The 22,009-nt window shown below is 35.1% G+C and overlaps 1 protein-coding gene across 3 annotated transcripts in view; it reads left to right on the top strand.

The window, feature by feature from the left end:
- Positions 1 to 21,707, top strand: part of GABRA4 (gamma-aminobutyric acid type A receptor subunit alpha4) — a 73,142-nt gene extending 51,435 nt beyond the window's left edge. Inside the window, exon 10 of one of the 3 annotated variants that reach the window (XR_005215850.1) lies at positions 18,861 to 18,893. Coding sequence is in view for 2 of the 3 variants with exons in the window: in XM_037829727.1 (XP_037685655.1) it covers positions 18,861 to 19,394 (534 nt within the window). In the remaining variant the exon portion in view is untranslated. Of the gene's footprint in view, positions 1 to 18,860 lie in introns of all 3 variants that reach the window. The other 2 variants (XM_037829727.1, XM_037829728.1) reach the window with 2 other exon arrangements.
- Positions 21,708 to 22,009: the final 302 nt, after the last annotated feature.

The raw sequence follows: 22,009 nt of genomic DNA, 5'->3' as shown, positions 1-22,009 counted from the left end.
GAGTATGTAAGATAACATATGAAAGTACACCTATTGGAATAATCCACAAAGAATTTCAAGGGAAAGATGGGAGGGAAAATAAAATAACAATGGATTGAAAAGTATATGGCAGGTAAGGATGTAGGAACAATAAGTACACAATTTTTCCCAAAATTGGCTATGATAGAGTAGTTTCTGGAAGTAGCCAAAGTTTTGAGGAATTTGGGGGGTTGGAGTTTTTGTTTGCTTCTTTATAATCTGAGAGAAATTTTAGCATGTTGTATGTTGAGAAGGCGTGAATATTTTAAAATTCGAATATAATTAAGTAGAATAATACCTATCGTATTATTGATTTTAAGCCTCTCTTGAAGCATCCAGCAGTTCAGGAGGAAATTTTTTAAATGGGAATCCTTTACTTATCTCTTCCTACAACTGGCAGATCTGGGCAGTTGGTTTTTAGCTAGTTCTTAGCATTGCTTCAAGGAATGAAGCTGAGTATCTCCACCTAGAAAAAGTAGAATTTATATGTATTTCTAACATTTTCTGAGGTGATAGTTACAGTAGTCATTTAGCATAATTCTGTTGAAAAAATACAGTGAATATCTGTATTTAAATATTGGAAACTTCTATAGTAGCATTTTACTTCACAGGGACTTTCTGAATTTCTATCTTATAATATTAAATAACAATATAATTAAAATATGTAACAACTATTGACCACTTATATGCTTGGCAGTGTTTAAGTGTTTTATGGATATACTTACCAACAACCCTATGAAGTAGTTATATTATTTTCCTCACTTTACCTAGAAGAAATTTGAAACACAGAGAGGCTAAATAGCTTCCCCAAAGTCAGCCAGCTGGTATTTAAGATCTAGACTGTATTAGGAGGGATGTACTTGTTTGTACAAATATATTGGGTTCATTGGACATGAATATGTTTTGGACATATACTAGACTTTGGACATAGCCAACAATGTTAAGTTCCATAAGGGTAGGAATTTTGAGGTTTTGTTTCCCACTTTTATATCTTGAACTTATATCTTAAACTTGAATCTTCCTGATTCTAGAACCTAAGGCTCTGATTTTTTTTTTTTTAACCACTGCAAAGGATTGTGGGGAGCTACACCACTGACAACTCTCTTCCATGACCCCAAATGAAAGTGGAGGGTGACTTGGGTCTGGGTTTCTAACCACATTATGCTGCCATATAAGAATGATAATGAAGATATATATTGGTAGCTTGTGGTTTATGATTTATTCTCATACATGTTTACATAAGGCACATTTCCCTTGTTGCTTACCAGATATATTGCATATTCTAGTTTCATGCCTGCCTGGCTGAGATGGTTATCTTGGTGCTATACATTAATGTGCTGATGAGCAATTTACCATAAATTGCAATTCAGCTACCGGTTCAATTCATGCTAAATTTGCAATCTGCCTTTACTGAAGTGCAAAATTGGCTTTCTTGTCATAAATTGGTACAACGTGCAAAACAGTCTAATACCATATTTTCTAGCTCAAGTAAAATTACCTAGGCTTAGAGAAAGTTTTAAAATTTTCTCTTTGGATGAACAACTGTTTCAGCATGAAAGCCTTGTTAAATGTTGAATGGTTTTGATAATGCCCCTTTGGAAACTATAGCTGATAGCATGGAGCCTACTCCTCAGGACCAGTCAGATTAATTCTTAGAGAACACCCAAATAGTTTCAGCTATGGGTTGGGGTGTTGTTGTTGGTGTTATCTGTTTGACAATGCAAGCACTACCAACTGGTGTCATGGTGGAATGTGAATTTGTTCTGCTGAATTAATGTGCTGTTTTACACTAGATGGAGTAGATTTGTAATGAATTGTGTTAAAAGGATAATTCAACATAGGTTTTATGACCAACTGACTGTCCTTTTATTCCTAAAGACTAGGGAAGGGAATTGGTTTAAAAAATTATTATATTTAAAAATATAAGAGCTTTCACAATAGGTGGTTAATGAGTCCTCCTCTGATACGTACACGTGTACACACACGTATGCATAAACTGACACATTCATTTCTGAATTTCATTAACTTTGATTATTTGTAGAAACTTCGGTGTTTGAAGAATCATTCAGAAGTTAGGAACTAAAGCTAGTGCACCTTCTCTCAATTAAAATTAGAGCTGAAATTACATTGTCCTTTGCAGAAGGGAAAGCTTTTCCTTAAGTTTTTCCATCTATTTTGAATAGTAAATTTTGAGTAGCTTTTTAAAGTGTTGTATTCAGACATAAGGGAGAGTTGGGGAATAGCTTCTCTCTTAAAGAAGAACATTGCAGGAAAATGTTTATCACCTAGAAGATGCAAATTTTTTTGAATGGTGATACCAATTCATTTTTTAACAATTCAGTTTTTTTGAGATATATTCGCATACCATACAATCAACCATGGTGTACAATCAACTGTTCACAATACCATCATATAGTTGTGTATTCATCATTCCAATCTAGTTTTGAACATTTTCCTTACACCAGATAAAATAAAGAATAAAAATAAAAGTAAAAGAGAACACCCGAATCATCCCCCCCCATTCCACCCTATTTTCCACTTAATTTTTGTCCCCGTTTTTCTACTCATTCATCCATACACTGGATAAAGGGAGTGTGATCCACAGGGTTTTCACATTCACACTGTCACCCCATGTAAGATACATAGTTATACAATTGTCTTCAAGAGTCAAGGCTACTGGGTTGCAGTTTGATAGTTTCAGGTATTTACTTCTAGCTATTCCAAAACACTAAAACCTAAAAAGGGATATCTATATAGTGCATAAGAATGCCCACCCAAGTGACCTCTTGACTCCATTTGAAATCTCTCAGCCGGTGAAACTTTATTTTGTTTCATTTAACTTTCCCCTTTTGGTCAAGAAGATGTTCTCAATCCCATGATGCCAGGTCCAGGCTCATCTCCGGGAGTCATGTCCTGCGTTGCCAGGGAGATTTATACCACTGGGAGTTGGGGGGAGGGCAGTAAGTTCACCTGCCAAGTTGGCTTAGCTAGACAGAGAGTACCACATCTGAGCAACAAAGAGGTTCTCTGGGGGAGACTCTTAGACACAATTATAAGTAGGCTTAGCCTCTCCTTTGCAGTAACAAGCTTCGTAAGGGCAAGCCCCAAGATAGAGGGCTCAGCATACCAAGCTGTCAGTCATCAATGTTTGTGAGAATATCAGCCACAACCCAGGTGGGGAAGTCCAACATTTCCGCATTTTCCCCAAGCTCCTCAGGGGGGCCCTGGATATGTATTTTTTATTCTTGGCCCAAATTACTTTGGGATGTATCGCTATTTCACACTAACCTGTGCAAACCCACGAGATTTCTACTTCCTATTCAAAGTTCCATGTGACTATGGTGTTTGAATAAACTGACCATACAAGTTAAATTATTTAGTGTGCTATATAAAATATAGATCCTGCACCAAATAAACATCTCTTCCCATGGTCTTACATGGAAGTTGAAAAACACTGTCAGTATTGTCCTTTACTCTTTGGCCTGATTTGTGTTAGTCCTAACTGGGTCTGCTTCATTCATATCTCTAATTGAAGTCTGGAATCTTTTTCAGCTTTTTTGAGAGTTGCTGTATGCACTAATACTGACATTCATATCTGCTGAGCTCTAGCTCTGAGTTTCAGGTATCACATGGATACACAAAGTTTCAGAGACCAACCAGGTTATACACAAAGGAATCAGTATCTCAGAATTTGGAGATAGCCATTACAATTCAGAAATAGATGTGGCTATTGTAAGAGCTTACAATCTAGGGATCATTACAATAAGCATTCCCCCGATAAGCTGTGCTCTAAGATTCAATTCTTATTTTATACATTGTAGTTAGTCCATATTGGTGAGGCATTATAATGTTTGTCTTTTTGTTTCTGGCGTACTTCACTAAAAATGCTGTCTACGGGATTCGTTTACCTGGTTACATGTCTAATAGCTTCATTCCTTCCTTCAGTTGCTCAATATTCCATTGTATGCATACACCACAGTTCACCATTCTGTTCATCCGAAGATGTACCCTTAGGCCACCTCCACCCTTTGCAAATCATGAATACTGCCCCCATAAACACCAGGTTGCAAATGTCCATTCATGTCCCTGCTCTCAGATCTTCCAAGTATATGCCTCACACTGGGGACCTTATTGGCCCCACATAACTTAGTTTCTTGTGGAACCATCACACTCAAGATAAGCTATACCATTCTACTTCTGCACCAACAGTCAATAGGTACATTCCTCTCTCCATGTTTTCTCCAGAATTTTTATCCCTATTTATATTTTTTTGTACAATTTTATAGAGATATATTCACATACCATACAATTATCCACAGTATAGAATCAATTGTTCATGGTATCATCCTATAGTTGTGCATTTATCACCACAATCAGCACTTGAACATATTGATTACTACAAAAAATCTTTTTAAAGAATAATAAAAAAGATAAAAAACAATAAAATATTGTACAGTACATTATAATAGTTATGTCAGACAACACCACCACTACCAAGAATCCCATATCCCTTCCTTATATCCCTCTCTCATACACATTTATCTTTGGTATATTGCCTTTGTTACATTTAATGGAAGCATGTTACAATGTTACTGTTTGCTTTGATTATATTTTTCCCCAATACAATCCTTTTTTGAACACTTTGCATGGTTGGCATTCATTTGTTCTCCCACATGTAAAAACATTTTTGTATTTGTACATTTAGTCACAATCATTGACCATTCTAATTTTTGCTAAGTTATACAGTCCCAGTCTTTATTGTCTATCTTTACCTCTGGTGTCATACATGCCCCTAGCCCTCCTCTTTCAGCTTTACTCACAGACATCTTTGTTCAGGTTACTTACAGTATTGTGCTACCAACACACAGTATTATGCTATCCATTTCTGGATCTATACAATCAATACTGTTGAACATTCTGCAGTCCTGCAGCATCATATGCCTGATCTCTAGTCTCTTTCAATCTCCTGATAACCTGTGTTATCAGCTTTTAACTCTTAAAGTGTGCTCACTAATATTAGTTCATATTAGTGAGACCATACAGTATTTGTCCTTTTCTTTCTGGCTAACTTCGCTCAACATAACTTCCTCAAGGTCCATCCATGTTATTATATGTTCTGTGACTTTGTCTGTCTTATAGCTGCGAAATATTCCATCATGTGTATATACCACAGTTTATCTACTTGTCTATTGATGAACATTTGGGCTGTTTCCATCTCTTGGCAATCATGAATAATGCCGCTATAAACACCGGTTTACAAATGTCCATTCGTGTCTTAGCTTTCAGTTCCTCTGGGTGTTTACCTAGTAATAGAATAGCTGGGTCATATGCGAAATATATACTTAGCCTCCTGAGGAACCACCACACTGCCTTCCAGAGTGGCTGCACCATTCTACATTCCCACCAACAGTGAGTAAGTGTGCCTCTTTCTCCACATCCTCTCCAGCACTTGTAATTTTCTGTTTTTTATATAATGGCCGTTATTGTAAGTGTGAGATGATATCTCATTGTGGTTTTGATTTGCATTTCCCTGATAGCCAGTGAAGTCAAGCATCTTTTCATATGTTTTTGATCCATTTGTATTTCCTCTTCAGAGAAGTGTCTATCCATGTCTTTTGCCCACTTTTTAATTGGATTGTCTTTCTCTTGTCAAGTTGTAGGATCCCTTTATATATTCGGGATATTAAACACTTGTCTGATATGTGGCTTCCAAATGTTGTCTCCTGTTGTGTAGACTGGCATTTTAATTTTCTGACAAAGTCCTTTGATGTACAAAAGTGTTTAATTTTGAGGAGATCCCATTTATTTCTTTAGTTGCTTGTGCTTTGGGTGCAAGGTCTATGAAACCACCTCCTAACACAAGGTCTTTAAGATATTTCCCTACATTTTCTTCTAAGAGTCTTATGGTCTTAGTGCTAATGTTTAGGTCTTTGATCCATTTTGAGTTACTTTTTGTATAAGGTGTGAGATAGGAGTCCTCTTTCATTCTTTTGGAAGTGGATATCCAGTTCTCCAAACACTATTTATTGAAGAGGCTGCTCTGTCCCAGTTGCTTTGGCTTGACTACCTTATCAAAGATGAATTGTCAGTAGATGCAAAGGTCTATTTCTGAACCCTCAATTCAATTTCATTGGTCAGTATATCTATCCTTATGCTAGTACCTTCCTGTTTTGAGAACTGTAGCTTTGAAATATGTTTCAGTCAGGTAGTGTGAGGCTTCCCACTTTGTTCCTCTTTCTCCAGATATTTTTGGCTATTTGGGACACCTTACTCTTCCAAATAAATTTGCTTACTGGTTTTTCTATTTCTGCAAAGTAAGTTGTTGGGATTTTAATTAGTATTACATTGAATCTATAAATCAGTTTGGGTAGGATTGACATCTTAACTATATTTTCTCTTCCAATCCATGAAAATGGTATTTTCTTCCATTTTTTAAGTCCTGTTTGATTTCTTTAAGCAGTTTCTTGTGGTTTCCTCTGTATAGGTCTTTTGTGGCCTTGGTTAAGTTTATTCCTAAGTACTTGATTCTTTTAGTTGCTATTGTAATTGGATTTTTTGATTGATTTCCTCCTCTTGTTGCACATTACTTGTGTATAGAAACACTAAACATTTTTGCATATTGATCTTGTAGCCTTCCACTTTGCTTTATTCATTGATTAGTTCTAGTAGCTTTGTTGTAGATTTTTCTGGATTTTCTACTTATAGAATCATGTCATCTGCAAACAGTGAAAGGTTTGCTTCTTCCTCTCCAATTTGGGTGCCTTTTATTTCTTTTTCTCACTTAATTGCTCTAGCTAGAACTTCCAGCAAAATGTTGAATAACAATGGTGATAGTGGGCATCCCTTTCTTGTTCCTGATCTTAGAAGGAAAGCTTTCAGTCTTTTCCCATTGAGTATGATGTTAGCTGTTGGTTTTCATATATTGCCTTTATCATATTGAGAAAGGTCCCTTCTATTCCTATCCTTGGAAGTGTTTTCATCAAGAAAGGATGTTGAATTTTGTTAAATGTCTTTTCTGCATCAATCGAGTGATTATGTGGTTCTTCTGCTTTGATTTATTGATGTGGTGTATTACATTAATTGATTTTCTTGTGTTGAACCAGCTTTGCATACCAGAAATAAATCCCACCGGGTTGTGGTGTATAATTCTTTCAATATGCTTCTGGATTCGATTTGCAAGTATTTTGTTGAGGATTTTTGCATCTGTGTTCATTAAAGAGTTTGGTTTATAATATTCTTTTTTTGTAGGATCTTTGTCTGACTTTGGTATTAGGATGAAGTTGGCTTTATAGAATGAGTTAGGTAGCTTTCCCTCCTCCTCAGTTTTTCTGAAGAATTTGAGCAGGATTGGTACTAATTCTTGCATGGTTGCTAGAATTCACATGTGAAGCCATCTTGTCCTGAGCTTTTCTCTTTTGGGAGCTTTCTGATGACTGACTCAATCTCTTTACTTGTGATTGTTTTGTTGAGTTTGTCTATTTCTTGAGTTAATGTTGGTTGTTTATGCTTTTCTAGGAAGTTGTTCATTTCATCTACATTGTCTAGTTTATTAGCATATAGTTGCTTGTAGTATCTTCTCATTAGCTTCTGGGTTTCTGCAGGGTCAGTAGTTATGTCTCTTTTCCCAGTTTTTATTTTATTTATTTGCATCCTCTCTCTCTCTCTCTATTAGCCTAGCTAAGAGTCCATCAATCTTATTGATTTTCTGGTTTTGTTGACTCTCTGTATTGTTTTCCTGTTCTCAATTTCATTGGTTTCATTGTATTTGTCCATTTTAAAAAAATCAGTAAGAAGAGAAAGGCAAGATTTTAGAACATCCTTCTTCCTATTTGCTAAATCTGCCAGAGTGCAAAATGCCAGAAATGGATTGGATTTTATAAAGGGGTTTTATTAGGTTACACATTTATAATTCAATGCCATAAAAATGTCTAAACTAAGGCATCAATAAGAAGATACCTTCACTGAAGAAATTCCAATGACATCTGTGATTCCTCTGTCACATGGGAAGGCAGGTGGTGACATCTGCTTGTCCTTCTCTCCCAGGCTCTGGTTTCAAAATGACTTTATCCAGAATGTCTCTAGGCTTGTCTTAGCTTCTCTGGGTCCTTCTGCTTGTTTCTGTCTAAGCATCTCAGAGTCCTCTCTTACCTTCTCTGGGGCAAAGTCTGGGCTTCATCTCTTAGCTTAGCATCTCCAAACATCTTGGTCTATGTTGGCTCTCAGCTCTCCTCAAAATGTCTGTGCCTTTTATCCTCTCATAGAGGACTCCAATAAACTAATTAAGGCCTACCCTGAAGGGGTGGGATCACAGCTCTGTGGAAATAATCTAATCAAAATGTCTTACCCACAATTGGGTGGGTCACATCTGCATGGACATAACCTAATCAAAAGGTCCCATCCACAATAAGTCTGCACCCACAGGATTGGATTAAAAGAACATGGCTCTTCTGGGTTGCATAACAGATACAAATCAGCATGGTCCTCAACGTATCTCAACTGACTTGGCCTTCTTTATCCTTATACCACTAGAAGAAATTTTTGAAAACTGTTTCCACTGCCACCAGATACATTCTTCACTTTGCATCACACCCCCACTTTCACATGCTTAAGTCTTAGTCACCCCTAAAGTCTTAGCTCATATGTCACTTTCTCAGAGGCTTTCCCAGCCCTCAGACTAGGTAATATACTTCCTAATTCCTCTTCATTTTCCTGTATAGAATTCACTGATTATTATATAACTTTTTATAATTCTTGGGCAAAACTTAAGGATTATATTTTTTTCATCTCTGTAACCTCAATGTCTAGCAAAATAGCTTGAAACAGTAGACACTCAATGCAAATTTGATATTTGTTGAATTAATGAGTGAAATGATGGATCAATGTCTTTTAAAAATTCTTTATTGCTTATGAGCTTAATTGTAGATCTATTATCCACTTCTAATAGAAGAGGAAACTTGGGACTTGAACATATTTTCCTTAAATCAAAACTATTAAAGCTGTTGTAAATGTTTATATTCAGTAGGTATACATTGTCTGATATTCCAAAGAAATTCAGCCTGTTTTAGATAAGGTTCTTTGCCCATTGAAATCTTTCTTACCTTACATTGCTATGATATTACAGATAGATATGGCTGATGATGCTAGAGCTATAGACTTTTTTCCCCCAGTGGAAGTATATTGAAGATCTAGTCTTAATGAATGACTGCTTTTCAGACAGTTCCTCTGTTGGCTTTTTTGATACAAATAAATTTTTGAGTCAGTCTACTTGGTATGCTAGCCTTTTATAGGGTTGGCATAGACCTGAATCTTTCTGAAAGGCTATTTATCATATCACAATTTTATTATTTGATATGATCAAGTCATATCCAGTCTATTTAAGAATAAAGTGTTGTCCAAATGTTTTCTGAGTCTAAAATAATTTTTAAACTGGTGTAAATCCTTTTCATAAGATAATGTGATGCTTTAAAAGTGAATTTGTTTGGGAACTCCAGTCAGGACTAGAAAAGCCTAGCAAGATTTATTTAGAAATATTTTATCTGTATCTATTAACTACTTTGGAAGGATTTCAAATATTCTTAATGTATAATGAGAAAAAGGAAAGTTACATTATGTTCATTATATTTTCCCAATATTTAAACATATACATGCTCTGAAACCCACAACACATGAACATACACAGACATATATATAGACACACACACACATATACACATTTAGTCACCACATAAGAGTCATAGTCTGAAGGGATGTAGAAATGAAATAAAATTAGGGAAAAAAGATAGGGTAGTTGATGAATGAGCTGTAACTAAGTCCTAACTAGAAACTAAACAAAGGCACCAGGGAACTGAATTCCTCTCATCTGGGTGAAAAGGAGCTGAAAAAGTGTCCCAGAGGTCTCCTGAAGGGCCCTATATCCATGCAACTTTGACAATTTAGGAAGAGGTGGTAGATGCCTCCAGGGTATGGTGGTATTTTCTTTCATCAAGTGCAGCTAAAAATATAAATAAGGAATTGATGCTTAATGCATGTCAAAAGCGTGTCAGTTTCTCTGTATGTCTTTGATTGTGGCTCTACTTAGGATTTGGGATTACCAGAAAAGTATGCCCTTTTAGTGATAAAGGGAGGCCAGAACAGACTAGAAACAGAAGATAACCGAAAGAAGAGAAAGCTGCAGATTGTTTAGCTTTCATCTATTTTTTCCCTCTGGGCAGGTTAGTGTAATGTTCTTTATTTAAAATTGTTTAAAATCTTTATTTAAAAGTAGTTGAAATCTGTGTGTCTTGAATTTAATTTTACTGCAGTTAGAATATTAAACACTCACAGTGTTTGAATTTTTGACCTTTTATGACATTTGTTGCCCTCTGTCATCCCCAGTCTTGTGCCCTTTACTGCCCTAGTTCCTACAACTTGTATGCAGAAGAAAGTCTTTTTGACTACTGTAACTGAAATAAGAGGTAAAAGAAAAAGAGTGGCACTATAGTACCAGACAAATATATTCACAGATGCAATTCTTTTTAATAATTCCATTATATTTAGAAAGTGGGCCAGCCAAACTGGGTTGCCAAAGTTGTAAAAGCGAGCCACTGTTCTGGGTATGTCTTTTCCTAGCACGATGAAGTGTGAATATCATTCAACAGGTTGATATTACAGCAGTTCCTTCAGTCTTGCTGTTTGCCTGATGACCAGTTTCTGGAATTCTCTGATAGTTGGAAAAGTCACAGAGAGAGACCATGGTTTGATATAATAGTACATATGTAATCCACATCTTTTTAGACACTGAAATACTTGTGGCTATAATTTTTCTTAAATGGAGCATGTTATATAATTGTGGTAGCTAGTTCAGATAAAAGTATGCCAGCTTTTAGGGTGTCAGGTGTAGAAGAACCACTCAATAAAAGTTCATCCTTGTTGTCGCATTACTATTGCTTTTTTTCCCCTAGAACAGTTTTTTATTTTTTGTCTGTCACATAAGTTTTAGGATTCACTCTAGGGTTCATCCTCTCCTTTACTGTAATTCAATATGTATTTTACTTTTGCTATTGCATTTTGTATTTCCTCACATTTATTTCTCATTTCAGCTGGCAACATCTTTTCATGGCCGACTTCACTCAAAACTATCCTTTGCTTCAGTGTTCCCCCACACCTTTCTGATTCTTAGATTGTGGCCATATTTTTGTAGATATATAGTAAATGTCTAAAATTGTGTTACCTGTAAGAAGTCATTTCTGAGTGATATACTCTTTTCTTTTGGAGGCAGAATCTTCTCACATGCTTGGATATTTCTATGTAATTTTCATTTGATACCTATTATACCCTGGGCAATGCGCTGTTTATATGCATTAGCTTATCTAATCATTAGGAGTAAGGTACCATTATTAACCCTAATTTAGCAAGAGGAGCGTTGAGATTTCAAGAGGTTAAATCCCTTGCTGAATATCTCACAGCTATAAATGGCAAATTCAAAATTTGAATTCAGGTCTTATTTTGGAGCCCACGGCCCTAACCATTTAGTCAGGCTTTTTTTTTAACTTCTGAAACCCTGGCTCACTGGTAATAACATAAGACTTCCTGCAAATATGGCCTAAGACTGAGTTTTTAACTAGCTGCCAAGTTATTTTTATAAACACTTAGTAAATCTCCAATAGTGCTTCTCATTCTTGAAAGAGAAAAGATTAATCCAGGCTTAGTGTTTGCATATGGAGAAAGCAATGGAGTGTCCTTTGCCCTCTTCCCTCTTCAGGGTGATTTTGGCAGCACTGATGAACATAGCTTCCAGCCCAATTCCAGGTAGCATCCCAGATGAGTTCTCTTGATCACGTTGGAAACTTCTGCTCTGACTAATGAAGTCTTTGACAATGTAGTTTCCTCTAGTAGAACCATTTATTTCATATACAAAACATTTGCAGATAAAAAGATATACTATGTATCACTACAGAACAAAACTGTCTGGCCACAAAATTGCATCTCTTAAAGACAATGTTTTAAACTCTATTCTTAATATACATGTAAAATCACAATGAATGAATTCTTTGAAAGCTTACTGTTTTCTCATAATTCCAAATTAAAGACAAATTTCTTATCTCAATGCCCTATATTGAAAAGTATGTATGTGTATAGCTTATGGAAATACAAACCTTGAATTAAGTGCTAACTTTGGAGGAAAATGACATACAATAAATAGGAAATGCAGCATTTACATTTCTACATTTTGGAGCTCAAAGTCTGAGAAAAATCTTTTGTAACTATTTATGAAATATTTAGCATGATTATTTGGAGGTGATGTTTTTCATTCCTACTTTATAGTACTTTCCAAAAACACTACCAATAGTCCTCAGTAAATTTTTACCTTGAGGTTTGATTTCAGCTGCCCTTCCTATACTTATTTCCTTATTAAATAAGATATGTAGCTAACTCCGGAAGGCCTGCAGTAATGGCCTTGAATAAATGCTTTTACATTATTAGATTTGGAAAAAACTTTTTGAGAATGTGACTCATTGATATTTTCAAAGATGAACCTGTTCATTATTAGCCTTGTTTTTAATTTAAAGGGTTAAATTACATTTTATTAAACTTCTTTAGCTTTTCAAGCAAGTAATATGAATGCAGCTACTTGCATTCTGCAAATCTAGTCTTAGTCACTTTATCTCTTTGCTGCTAGAGTAATACGTTGAGATGGGCGTTTTTTGGAGTTGACAGTACTTCTGCAGAAATTATGTCAGATAACAGTCGTGATTGACGAATTGCTTGGATCTGCTCCTGGTTGCCTGTTGCTGCTTTAATTTGTTGGTGATGTTTGAATCTGCCACCTTGCATCTCTATCCCACAAGTTTCCTTGCTTTGGGCTATTTTGATTAATGACAAAATGATTTCAAAGTAAATCATTTTTTAAAATTCAAATGATGCTTAAGTGCATTTTCTGTTTGAAACCACTGTGTGTCTGCTGAATAGTGATAGAGTCACTGAGTCTACACTCTGTGTGAAACTAACGTCACTGCCTGACACTTTAGTTGCTCCAAAACTTGAAGGCCATGTGCATATTTATTCCTCATTAGTCCTGTACCGCATAGGCCAGCAGATTTCTCAGTCTTTTGCAGTGTGTCACTATAGAAAATGACAACTACTTCTCTAAGGAGTAAACCTTGGGTCAGTACAAAATAACTGAGTATCATTTGGCTGCTTTATGGAAAGCAAATATTTAAGCCTTAAATCAGTCTATTCAATCTAATTCTGCTTTACTCTACATAGGTCATGATATATAGATTAAGGTTTCTGAGGCATTCTCTGGCTGGGCACTCAGGCTCTACCACAGTAATCTAGAAATGTGCCATATAAACAAAAAAAAAAAAAAGTAATCCAGAAGACAGGTAGGAAGTTTTTGAAACTTTCTCCTTAATTCCTTAATTTAAAAAAGTATCTTGCTTGTGTCCTGTATTCATTTCAGTGCAATTATTCAAATAAGAATTGGGTTCCTACTGTGTGCATTAGCCTGCAATGATTAATAAGACAGCCTTTATATTCTGCAATGCTTTTAAGCTGGGAATAAAAGGATTTGATCTTTATTTTCAGTTGGTAATCCTAGTGGCACTGTGCATTCTGCTCTCTCCTTTCTTATGAGATCTCTTGCTCCATGGATTCCTTTTTTCAAACACATTAGACTGATCCTATCTCTTTGGCTTGGGCTCTCCCTTGTTTCTAGGCATATTCTTTAAATCTGCATATATTTCTTTGATATACGTAACTTTTCCAAAAGTAGGTGTTGTCAAAATATAGTTTTCAAAATGTTGAAAATATGACTCATGCAAATATGGAATGGATATATGTCAAGGATTTGTTCAACACATTAATCAGGGAACCACTAAAATGATAAATCTGGCTCAAAATATTTTTGATGAGTGGTTATTTTTAGGCATTTTGAATAAAAGGAATACTAAAATAAGATGTCTTATAATGTAGAATATTTGGGACCTAGTGATAGACAGAGAAGCTAGTGAGGGGCAATGATAATCTAATATGTTCAGGTATGTAAATGAGGGTGAATTCAAAGGTATGGGAATGGATGGGGTGATGATTGTTTGTTAATGGGATTATAAGTATCAGAGCTGTATTGAAGGTGAATAGGATTGAAAGGGCTTGTTTAAAGGCATGTTTCCCACAGATCAGAACCACAAATATAGATAGGTGCTTGCATACATCTGAGATATGCTTGCGTATTTCTAAAATGTGACACTAGCACAGAGAGTTGCCCTATCTGAGACTCTATAAACGTTTCACTCACTAAGTTTATTCTTCAGAAACATAAATCCTTCAGGGAACTCCTATGCCAGCTAAGTCCCAAAACCCAGAGTCAATAGCTTCTTCAAGAATATCAACCAAATGTGTCCCCTTTCCTCATAGAGTCGACAACCCTTTTCAACATGAACAGGTCACTGCCTAGACATCCCTGAAGATTGGGTAAGTGATTAAACTAGAGGAAGGGGTAGCAACAGACAAGATGGAATTTAACAAAGGATTATGAATACTGAATCTCTATATTTTCTTTTTCTTGGTTGCTAAGGTATTAGAATAGCTACAAGGAAGGAATTGAGATGGTGGAACTCTAACCCATAGCATCTTTGAAATTTGTTCTAGAGCTACTTGTTAAATTGTAATTTGAAAGCTATCACCTTTTTGTATATATGTTATATTTCACAATAAGAAAATAACTGAAACTATGGTATTTTAACTCACAACAACTTTGGAAATTTTCTATATAACTACTTGTTAAATAATACTTTGAAAGATATCTTTTTGTATATATGTTATATTTCACACTAAGGAAATGGATGAAATTGTGGAACTGTTACCCATACTATTCTTTGAAGTTTGCTCTCTAACTGCTTGTTAAATTGCAGTTGGAAAGTTATTACTTCTAGATATATGTTATATTCTACAATAAAAAAATAATAAAGAAGATTGGTAGGTTAGATACAGAACGGGTTACCATCCTACAGGATAATAAAACCATAACCTTTGGTTATTATCTTTTCTACTGGACAGAAAATTTACAAGTTAACTTGTAACTGCACAGTGTTTGGGCTTGAATCAAATATTAACTAGCAAAATCAAACTCAGGTAAATTCTAGGGAATTAAATAATCCTCGGGTGAGTTTGTTAAACAATGCTCCATTATGACATTCAAAGGACACACTGTACTCCTTAATGATTTCCAAGTCCTGAATAATTTTTCTTAACAGTATACTTGACTGTTATAAATACTTGGCTGATTCAAATAGATAAGTGCAATTTTTTTTAAGTTCTTTAAAGCCTCCTCCACTTTGTGACAGGCTGTACAATGAGGCAGAGCAGCAACTACTTTGCCAAACGACTTTGCAGCCAACCACAACCTTTCTGCTCTTATTTCCTCTACTGTAAAATGAATATCTGGAATAAGCTGATCCCTAAAATCTCTCCCAGTTTTAAAACATGATTCTAAAAGAATGGAATTATAAAGTGCAAAAAATTGTGATAGTTTATACTAGTGTGTGGAGTTAGACAACAGTACTCCCTAGAGGTCCCCTATGATTTCTAGTTACCCTAGAATGTCTGAGGATCTTGCCTTCAAATAGGTTTGCCAAAAATTCCTTTCAGGGCCCTTTATGTGATTAAGCTATATGTAATTTATCTATTGCCATGATAATGCTACATAACAAATGACCACAAAACCTCAGTAGCATACAATACCATTTATTTTTTGTGCTCAAGTCTATGAGTCAACTGGGCGGTTCTGCTGATCTTGAGTAGGTTTGGCTGGGACTGACTCACATCCGTAGTGTCCAGCTGACTGTTGGCTGATGTAGGATGGCATTGCTGGGATGACTGACTCTGGTCCAAGTGATCTTTCATCCTCTAGCAGCTTAGCACGGGCTCGTTCTTGTGGAGGTGGCAGGATTTCAAGAGAGAGAGCAGAAGCAAGCGAGAGCAAGGACTCTTGAGGCCAGACTCAGAAATGACATACCATCACTTCTTCCACCACATGCTGTTGGCCAAAGAAAGTCAAAGAAAGACCACACAGATTCCAGTGCTGAGGAAATAGACTCCACCTCTTGATGGAAGGAGTTGGAAAGTCACCTTACAAAAGGCATAAATATGGAGCAGGATAGTGAATTGGTGCCATTTTTTTGTATTCAATCTACCGTATAGAACATGATTCACAGCTGGGATTTTGGGAAGTTCCAGAAAGATCTGATAGTTATTTCCAAGCTTTGTTTTGGGGTACAGTTAAGTGGAATCAGTTTCATCATTCGAGGTCTTGCTTTTAAATTTCATTAGATAGGACCAGTACAGTGTTAAAACTAATTATTCCATACTATAGGCACTATTCCTGGCTTTGTATGAATATCACACCCAAAGAAAAAAGAAAAAAAGGATTAGTGTTCTCTCTAATCTTTTGGGGTGGTTCTTTCCCTGACCTTTGGTAGTTACTCCACATGAGTGCACTGATCACCACTCAATAAAATACTTGATGGGGACTCTTCAGATTTTAGGAGTTCCCTCTTTGTCCATCCTTCTCCTCTCTGGAACTCTGACTTGTGAACTCTGGCCACCTTGTTCTCCACAGACTCTCAGCTCCGTCACATCAATTCAGGGAATTGGCCAGTTTCTTCCTCTGTTCTCCCTGGACCACAGCATGGAAACTCTCTCAAGTTTGGTTTCTGTTGTTTTGTTTTATTTTGTTTTTTCTCTCAGGGATTATGATGTTACATTGTCTAATATCCAGTGTCCTGAAAATAATTGTTTAACTGGAAATAGTTATTTCATACTTTTTATTCTCCCTTTCTTTTTGTCATTTCAGGCAGGAGGGTTAAATTCAGTTCATTATGCTACTTTGGCTAGAAGTGAAACTCTCCAGTTCTTAGAATTTAGTCTTAGGAAACATGGATCTCTAAAGGTCATGGGCAACCTAACTTTCATTTGAAGAGGGCCGTATGTAAATACCAGGTTATATTTGAAAATATATTTCTCTCCTTTTTGTTCCATTGGTCCTTTATTTTTCTCATTCCTTCTTTTCTTATGGTATTTAGCATTTCATCACAGTTTGGCTCTTGATCATATCTTACTTTTTGTTATATTTTTGGTTGTATTATGTGTGTAAGTGTGCATTTTATCTGGCTAATGGTAGTATACGGTCTTTAAAGGTTTGGGATATATCTTATCTTTCTCTTATGCTTCTTACCATGTGTATAACATTTTAGAATTAATGATAATTGATAAGTGATTATTATATTCTGTAAAATGGGATTCAAAATCTGAAGATTAATTTCATGAGGTTTATAAAGTGCTTTGTAGAGGAAATGTGCAGGGCAAGTAACGGTGTCTACAGCTTTGTTGTCAATTTTGTTTTCAGCTATCTACACCAAAATTAGGTGCCATTTTTAGAGCACGAATTCTCATTAGTTGTGTTGCAATGTGCTTAGAAAAATACTCCTGGCTGACATGAAGAATGCCTCCTAAACCTCTTAAAGCCTGCTTTGGGTCTGAGTTTTGTGTGACTTCTTTTCATTCTCTACTCAGCAACCTTGAAGTCACAATTCAAAACTTTATGATATATGGATTGGACACTTTTGACATGCTTGATGAGTGTGTAAATGTACTGTAGTACTGAAAAAGATTCATATTTGTAGAATGAAACTTTCTTTGTAAAGTCAGCTCTCAATTAATTGTATCTACTTTATCTATTTTGTGTATTATGTGTGAATTGTCCCTCTAGGCTGGCTGGCTCCTTCCAATCACTCATTTATGAGCTACTTCTCTCTTTCTCTCTCTCATCACCCATCATTTATATAATAAAATGGTAGGGGGAGAGGATACAGAAAATAACTACAATACAACCTCAATATTACTTAGAATAAACAAAATTAGGGAGGATGAACTGTTGCAAAACATCATAGTATCTTTTAGAGTCAAACATGACAATTTTGGGGATCATCTGAGCAATTGCTATCCATCATTGACATGGACAATCTGTAGTTAGCCATATAGTTATGACTAACAAAATATAATGGAATTAATTTCTATAGTTTAACATGCAGCTTTATTGAAATATAGTTTTTATGTACAACTAAAAATTGCATGGAAAATAGTGAATTCCATTTTAATTTAAGTACTCTGTTAGTGGTTTGAACTTAGCTATTTATGCAACTATTTGCTTATACTATTTATATGTCTAATACAACATTTTATTTAAAATCAATTTGCCTTTCTATTGTCACTATTGTGATAAAACTGAAATGTGTCAGAATTTTTAGATTTTAGAATAATGTGTGTGATTTGTGATAAATTAGAGAGATTTGGAAATTAAAGCTTTTTGGGTTTTCTTAAAAGAAGTGTCATGCACGTGGATGATTATTGTTGTTATTCTGTGCACAAGAGTATGTATATTTCTTCCTGCTTAAAAAACAAATACATACAAAACTCATTTAAATCTATACAACATATTGCAGAGTATTATTTGCAATAAAATTGAGCAAAGAACTTGTACAGCTATGAATTCCTAAAATAAAATCAAGTATGACCTGAGTTATTGTTTTAAAAACTTAATCTTTTCATAAATTTAAATTCTAATTATATATATATCAATGGATAACATTTTGAAATAGATTTTTTATTTACAATTTCAAATATAGGCACATTCTCTTTTAGTTAGGTATTGCATTTTAATCTTTTCTGTTAAGTTGAGTGACTATAGGCTATTAATAAAGGTTTATTTTATGGAAATGACTAATTTTAAGTATTTTGGTTTCACAAAACTGAATAAATCTACATAAAATTATGTAACCAGTATAATTTTTGATATAACTTTTCAGAACCTGGATGCCAATTTGAACATGAGAAAAAGAACAAATGCCTTGGTTCACTCTGAATCTGCAGTTGACAAGAGAACTGAGGTGGGAAACCATTCAAGCAAATCTTCCACAGTTGTTCAGGAATCTTCTGGAACCACACCTAAGTCTTACTTAGCTTCCAGTCCAAACCCATTCAGCAGTGCAAATGCAGCTGAAGCCATATCTGCTGCAAGAGCACTTCCGTCTGCTCCTCCTTCCACTCCTTGTCAAGCTATGTATGTGTCCCAACAAGCCTCAGTTGGATCTGCTACTATCCACCATGTGTTTGGATCAAGACTAGAGCGAATTAAGACCACGGTTAATATCGTAGGGACTTCAGGAAAGTTGTCAACCACTGCTCCTCCTTCTGCTCCACAACCATCTGGATCTGGCACAAGTAAAATAGACAAATATGCCCGTATTCTCTTTCCAGTCACATTTGGGGTCTTTAACATGGTTTATTGGGTTGTTTATTTATCTAAGGACACTATGGAGAAATCAGAAAGTCTTATGTAGTTTTATTACTATAGTAGTTTCGTAAAATATGATGAAAAGGATGTCTTTTTAAATGTTTGCAGAGATAAATCATTATTCTTTACTAAAATAAAAAGTCAATGTATTTTTTCCATTTTTAAAATATGCAAGCCACTAATTGGGAGAAGTGGTTTATTCCTCAGTGAAGAGAAAACAAATCACCTTCCTTCTTGAATCAGTTCCTCATTTGAATTAGATGAAATGCTGACCCATCATGGAAAGTTTGGTCAAGGGGAATAGGGCTATTTGAGATAAGTGGTGCATATCTGTGCATTGAAACTTGAAAACAGACTATGACTTTTTTAAATATACACTACAAATATCAAACAACCACCTGAATTACCCAGTGGCACTGCCCTTAATGAGAACTGTTTATCAGGTACCATACACAGTGACCTTTGGAGAGTCTCTTACTACCTGCAAGCAAAGGACTTCCCCACTTAAACAAAATATGGAGTAAAAAACAAACAACAAAAAAAGACAAACAAGAACAAACACTGGCCAAGAGACTGAAACCTCTGCTACATCAAAAAGCAAAGGCATAGCCCAGGGAAAATATGTTCCCTTTCATATGTTGGCCAAACAGTACTGAACCGTTGACTTGAAAATCTGTGCTCTCAACCAAAGTTTAGCTCGTATGAATTCTTTTTGATAATAGTTCTTTCAGTTATGTATTCATTCAACACATCTATTCAGAGCCTTCTGTGTTCTCACTGCTATGCTAGGCACTATCCCTCTAGGAAAGCTCTTTTGCATTTATCTACAATATTACTTTAGTAAAATAGTGCATGCTCAGGAGCCATAAACTAGCAGAGAACTTTGCGTTCTTTACTGAAGGAAGTTAATTTATAGTATGGCAGCATATTCACAATATATATTTCCTCCATATTGATAAAGGATAATCAGTATATTTGATACTTTTGAGATAAGTAAACATTAGTACAACTTGGACAATTGACTTTGAAAATATAATGAAAATGTGCTACAGATTATTCTGTATGTGACAAGCACCATGTACCTGAAACTAAAATGTGGGGCACTGTAAGATCTGACAGATTACCTGTCTCAAATCTGACCAGAATCACAGAATAGAAACATCAGAAACATATATTCAACATAAGGCATTTAGATGCTTTTCCCAACACAGATCTACATTATCTGGTGAAATACTACCTTCTGGAGAGTTTTTGTGTCCATAGCTCTGTATTTCTGAACAGTTTTTGTGTTTGTTTTTCTGAGAGTTTTTGGAAGATTTCATAATTAAAGGAGCAGCAAAACAATGGAGAAAAGAAAAAAAATCACAACAAAAGGGCAGGATGCTGCTGACTCTGATATGCAATTTAAAAGGATTTTCAAGCAATGATTTTTCTTTTTCATTGGATAGGCTTAACAACTTAATTTCATTCTTTGCAGCTGTTTTATGAAGCTCAGTCCAGGTCTCATTTTTTTGTTTGTGTTGTTTCCAAATTTTTCTTCTATACCTCTCTACCCAATCTGGGGATGTGCCAGTGAATGTTTTCTGAGTGTTTGGGGTAGCATTATGATAGTAATGGACACCTTGCAAACAGGATTTTATTTTCTAGAAAAGAATTGTTATTAATTTATTGATGTTGACTTTTCAGTTGTTAGATTATCTTGGGATGGTTGTATATGAGATCTGTAAAATGTACAAATGCCAATTATTAATTGTTAGTCATTTCTGAGAACTTTTTCTTGGCTATGTCTCTCGATGTTTCATAGAATTATCACATTTTAAGGCTGAAAGAAGATTTAGAAATTATCTAGTGCAAACCCCTCATTTACAAATTGAGGCCCAATAAATTTGTATATATTGTATATATTTAATAAAGAGTACCTGCACAAAAAAGTTTATCATAAATTATTTCATGAATGTGAATTGGCTTCCAGGCTTGAGGACAATCCTTGAAATTGCGTTTGGAAGCTGTTTGTTTTCATTATTCTGATGAAATGGCCTTATTTCTTTGATGAGGATCATTTTCTCCTTCTTATTTATTGATCTGTTCTTAAGAGATATTCCATTGGCTTTTCTTTTTAATTCTTCTGTAATCTTTTTAGATTTTAAAGGAATAAAAAATAAATGAATTTAGATTTGTAGGCCAGAGATCCAGTTGAACTTGTATTTTTTCTTACCTTTGTATATGAAGAAGATTTTAAAATAAATCAAGTGGCTAAACAAACATTAAGGACAGTTAACCAAGGATTCCTAACTGTTAATTTGAAGATGAAATTGACCAGAAAGTTTAATCGTTGGTAAATAAAGAATTATTTAATTTATGTACAATGGTTATAATAATGTGTGGTTTCTTTTCTCCTACTGAATTACATCAAACTCATTCAAAGCTAAATTCTTTATTTTAGTCATCATTTCAATCTTCCTAGTACCTCAAAGGTACATTAAATGAAACACTTTTGTGAAAAGCCAGCCACTTTTATTTTTTTTATTTTTATTTTTTATTTTTTTTCTTACTGAGATGTAATTCCACAAACCATAAAATCTACTCCTCTCAAGTGTGCAATTTGGCACTTTTCGGGATATTCACAAATTGTGTGCCATCACCACTATCTAACTGCAGAAC

Source organism: Choloepus didactylus, chromosome 3, assembly GCF_015220235.1.
Source record: "Choloepus didactylus isolate mChoDid1 chromosome 3, mChoDid1.pri, whole genome shotgun sequence".
Classification (NCBI taxonomy): domain Eukaryota; kingdom Metazoa; phylum Chordata; class Mammalia; order Pilosa; family Megalonychidae; genus Choloepus; species Choloepus didactylus.
Note: the sequence above shows the minus strand (reverse complement) of the source record. Positions and strands in the feature narration are given on the sequence as shown.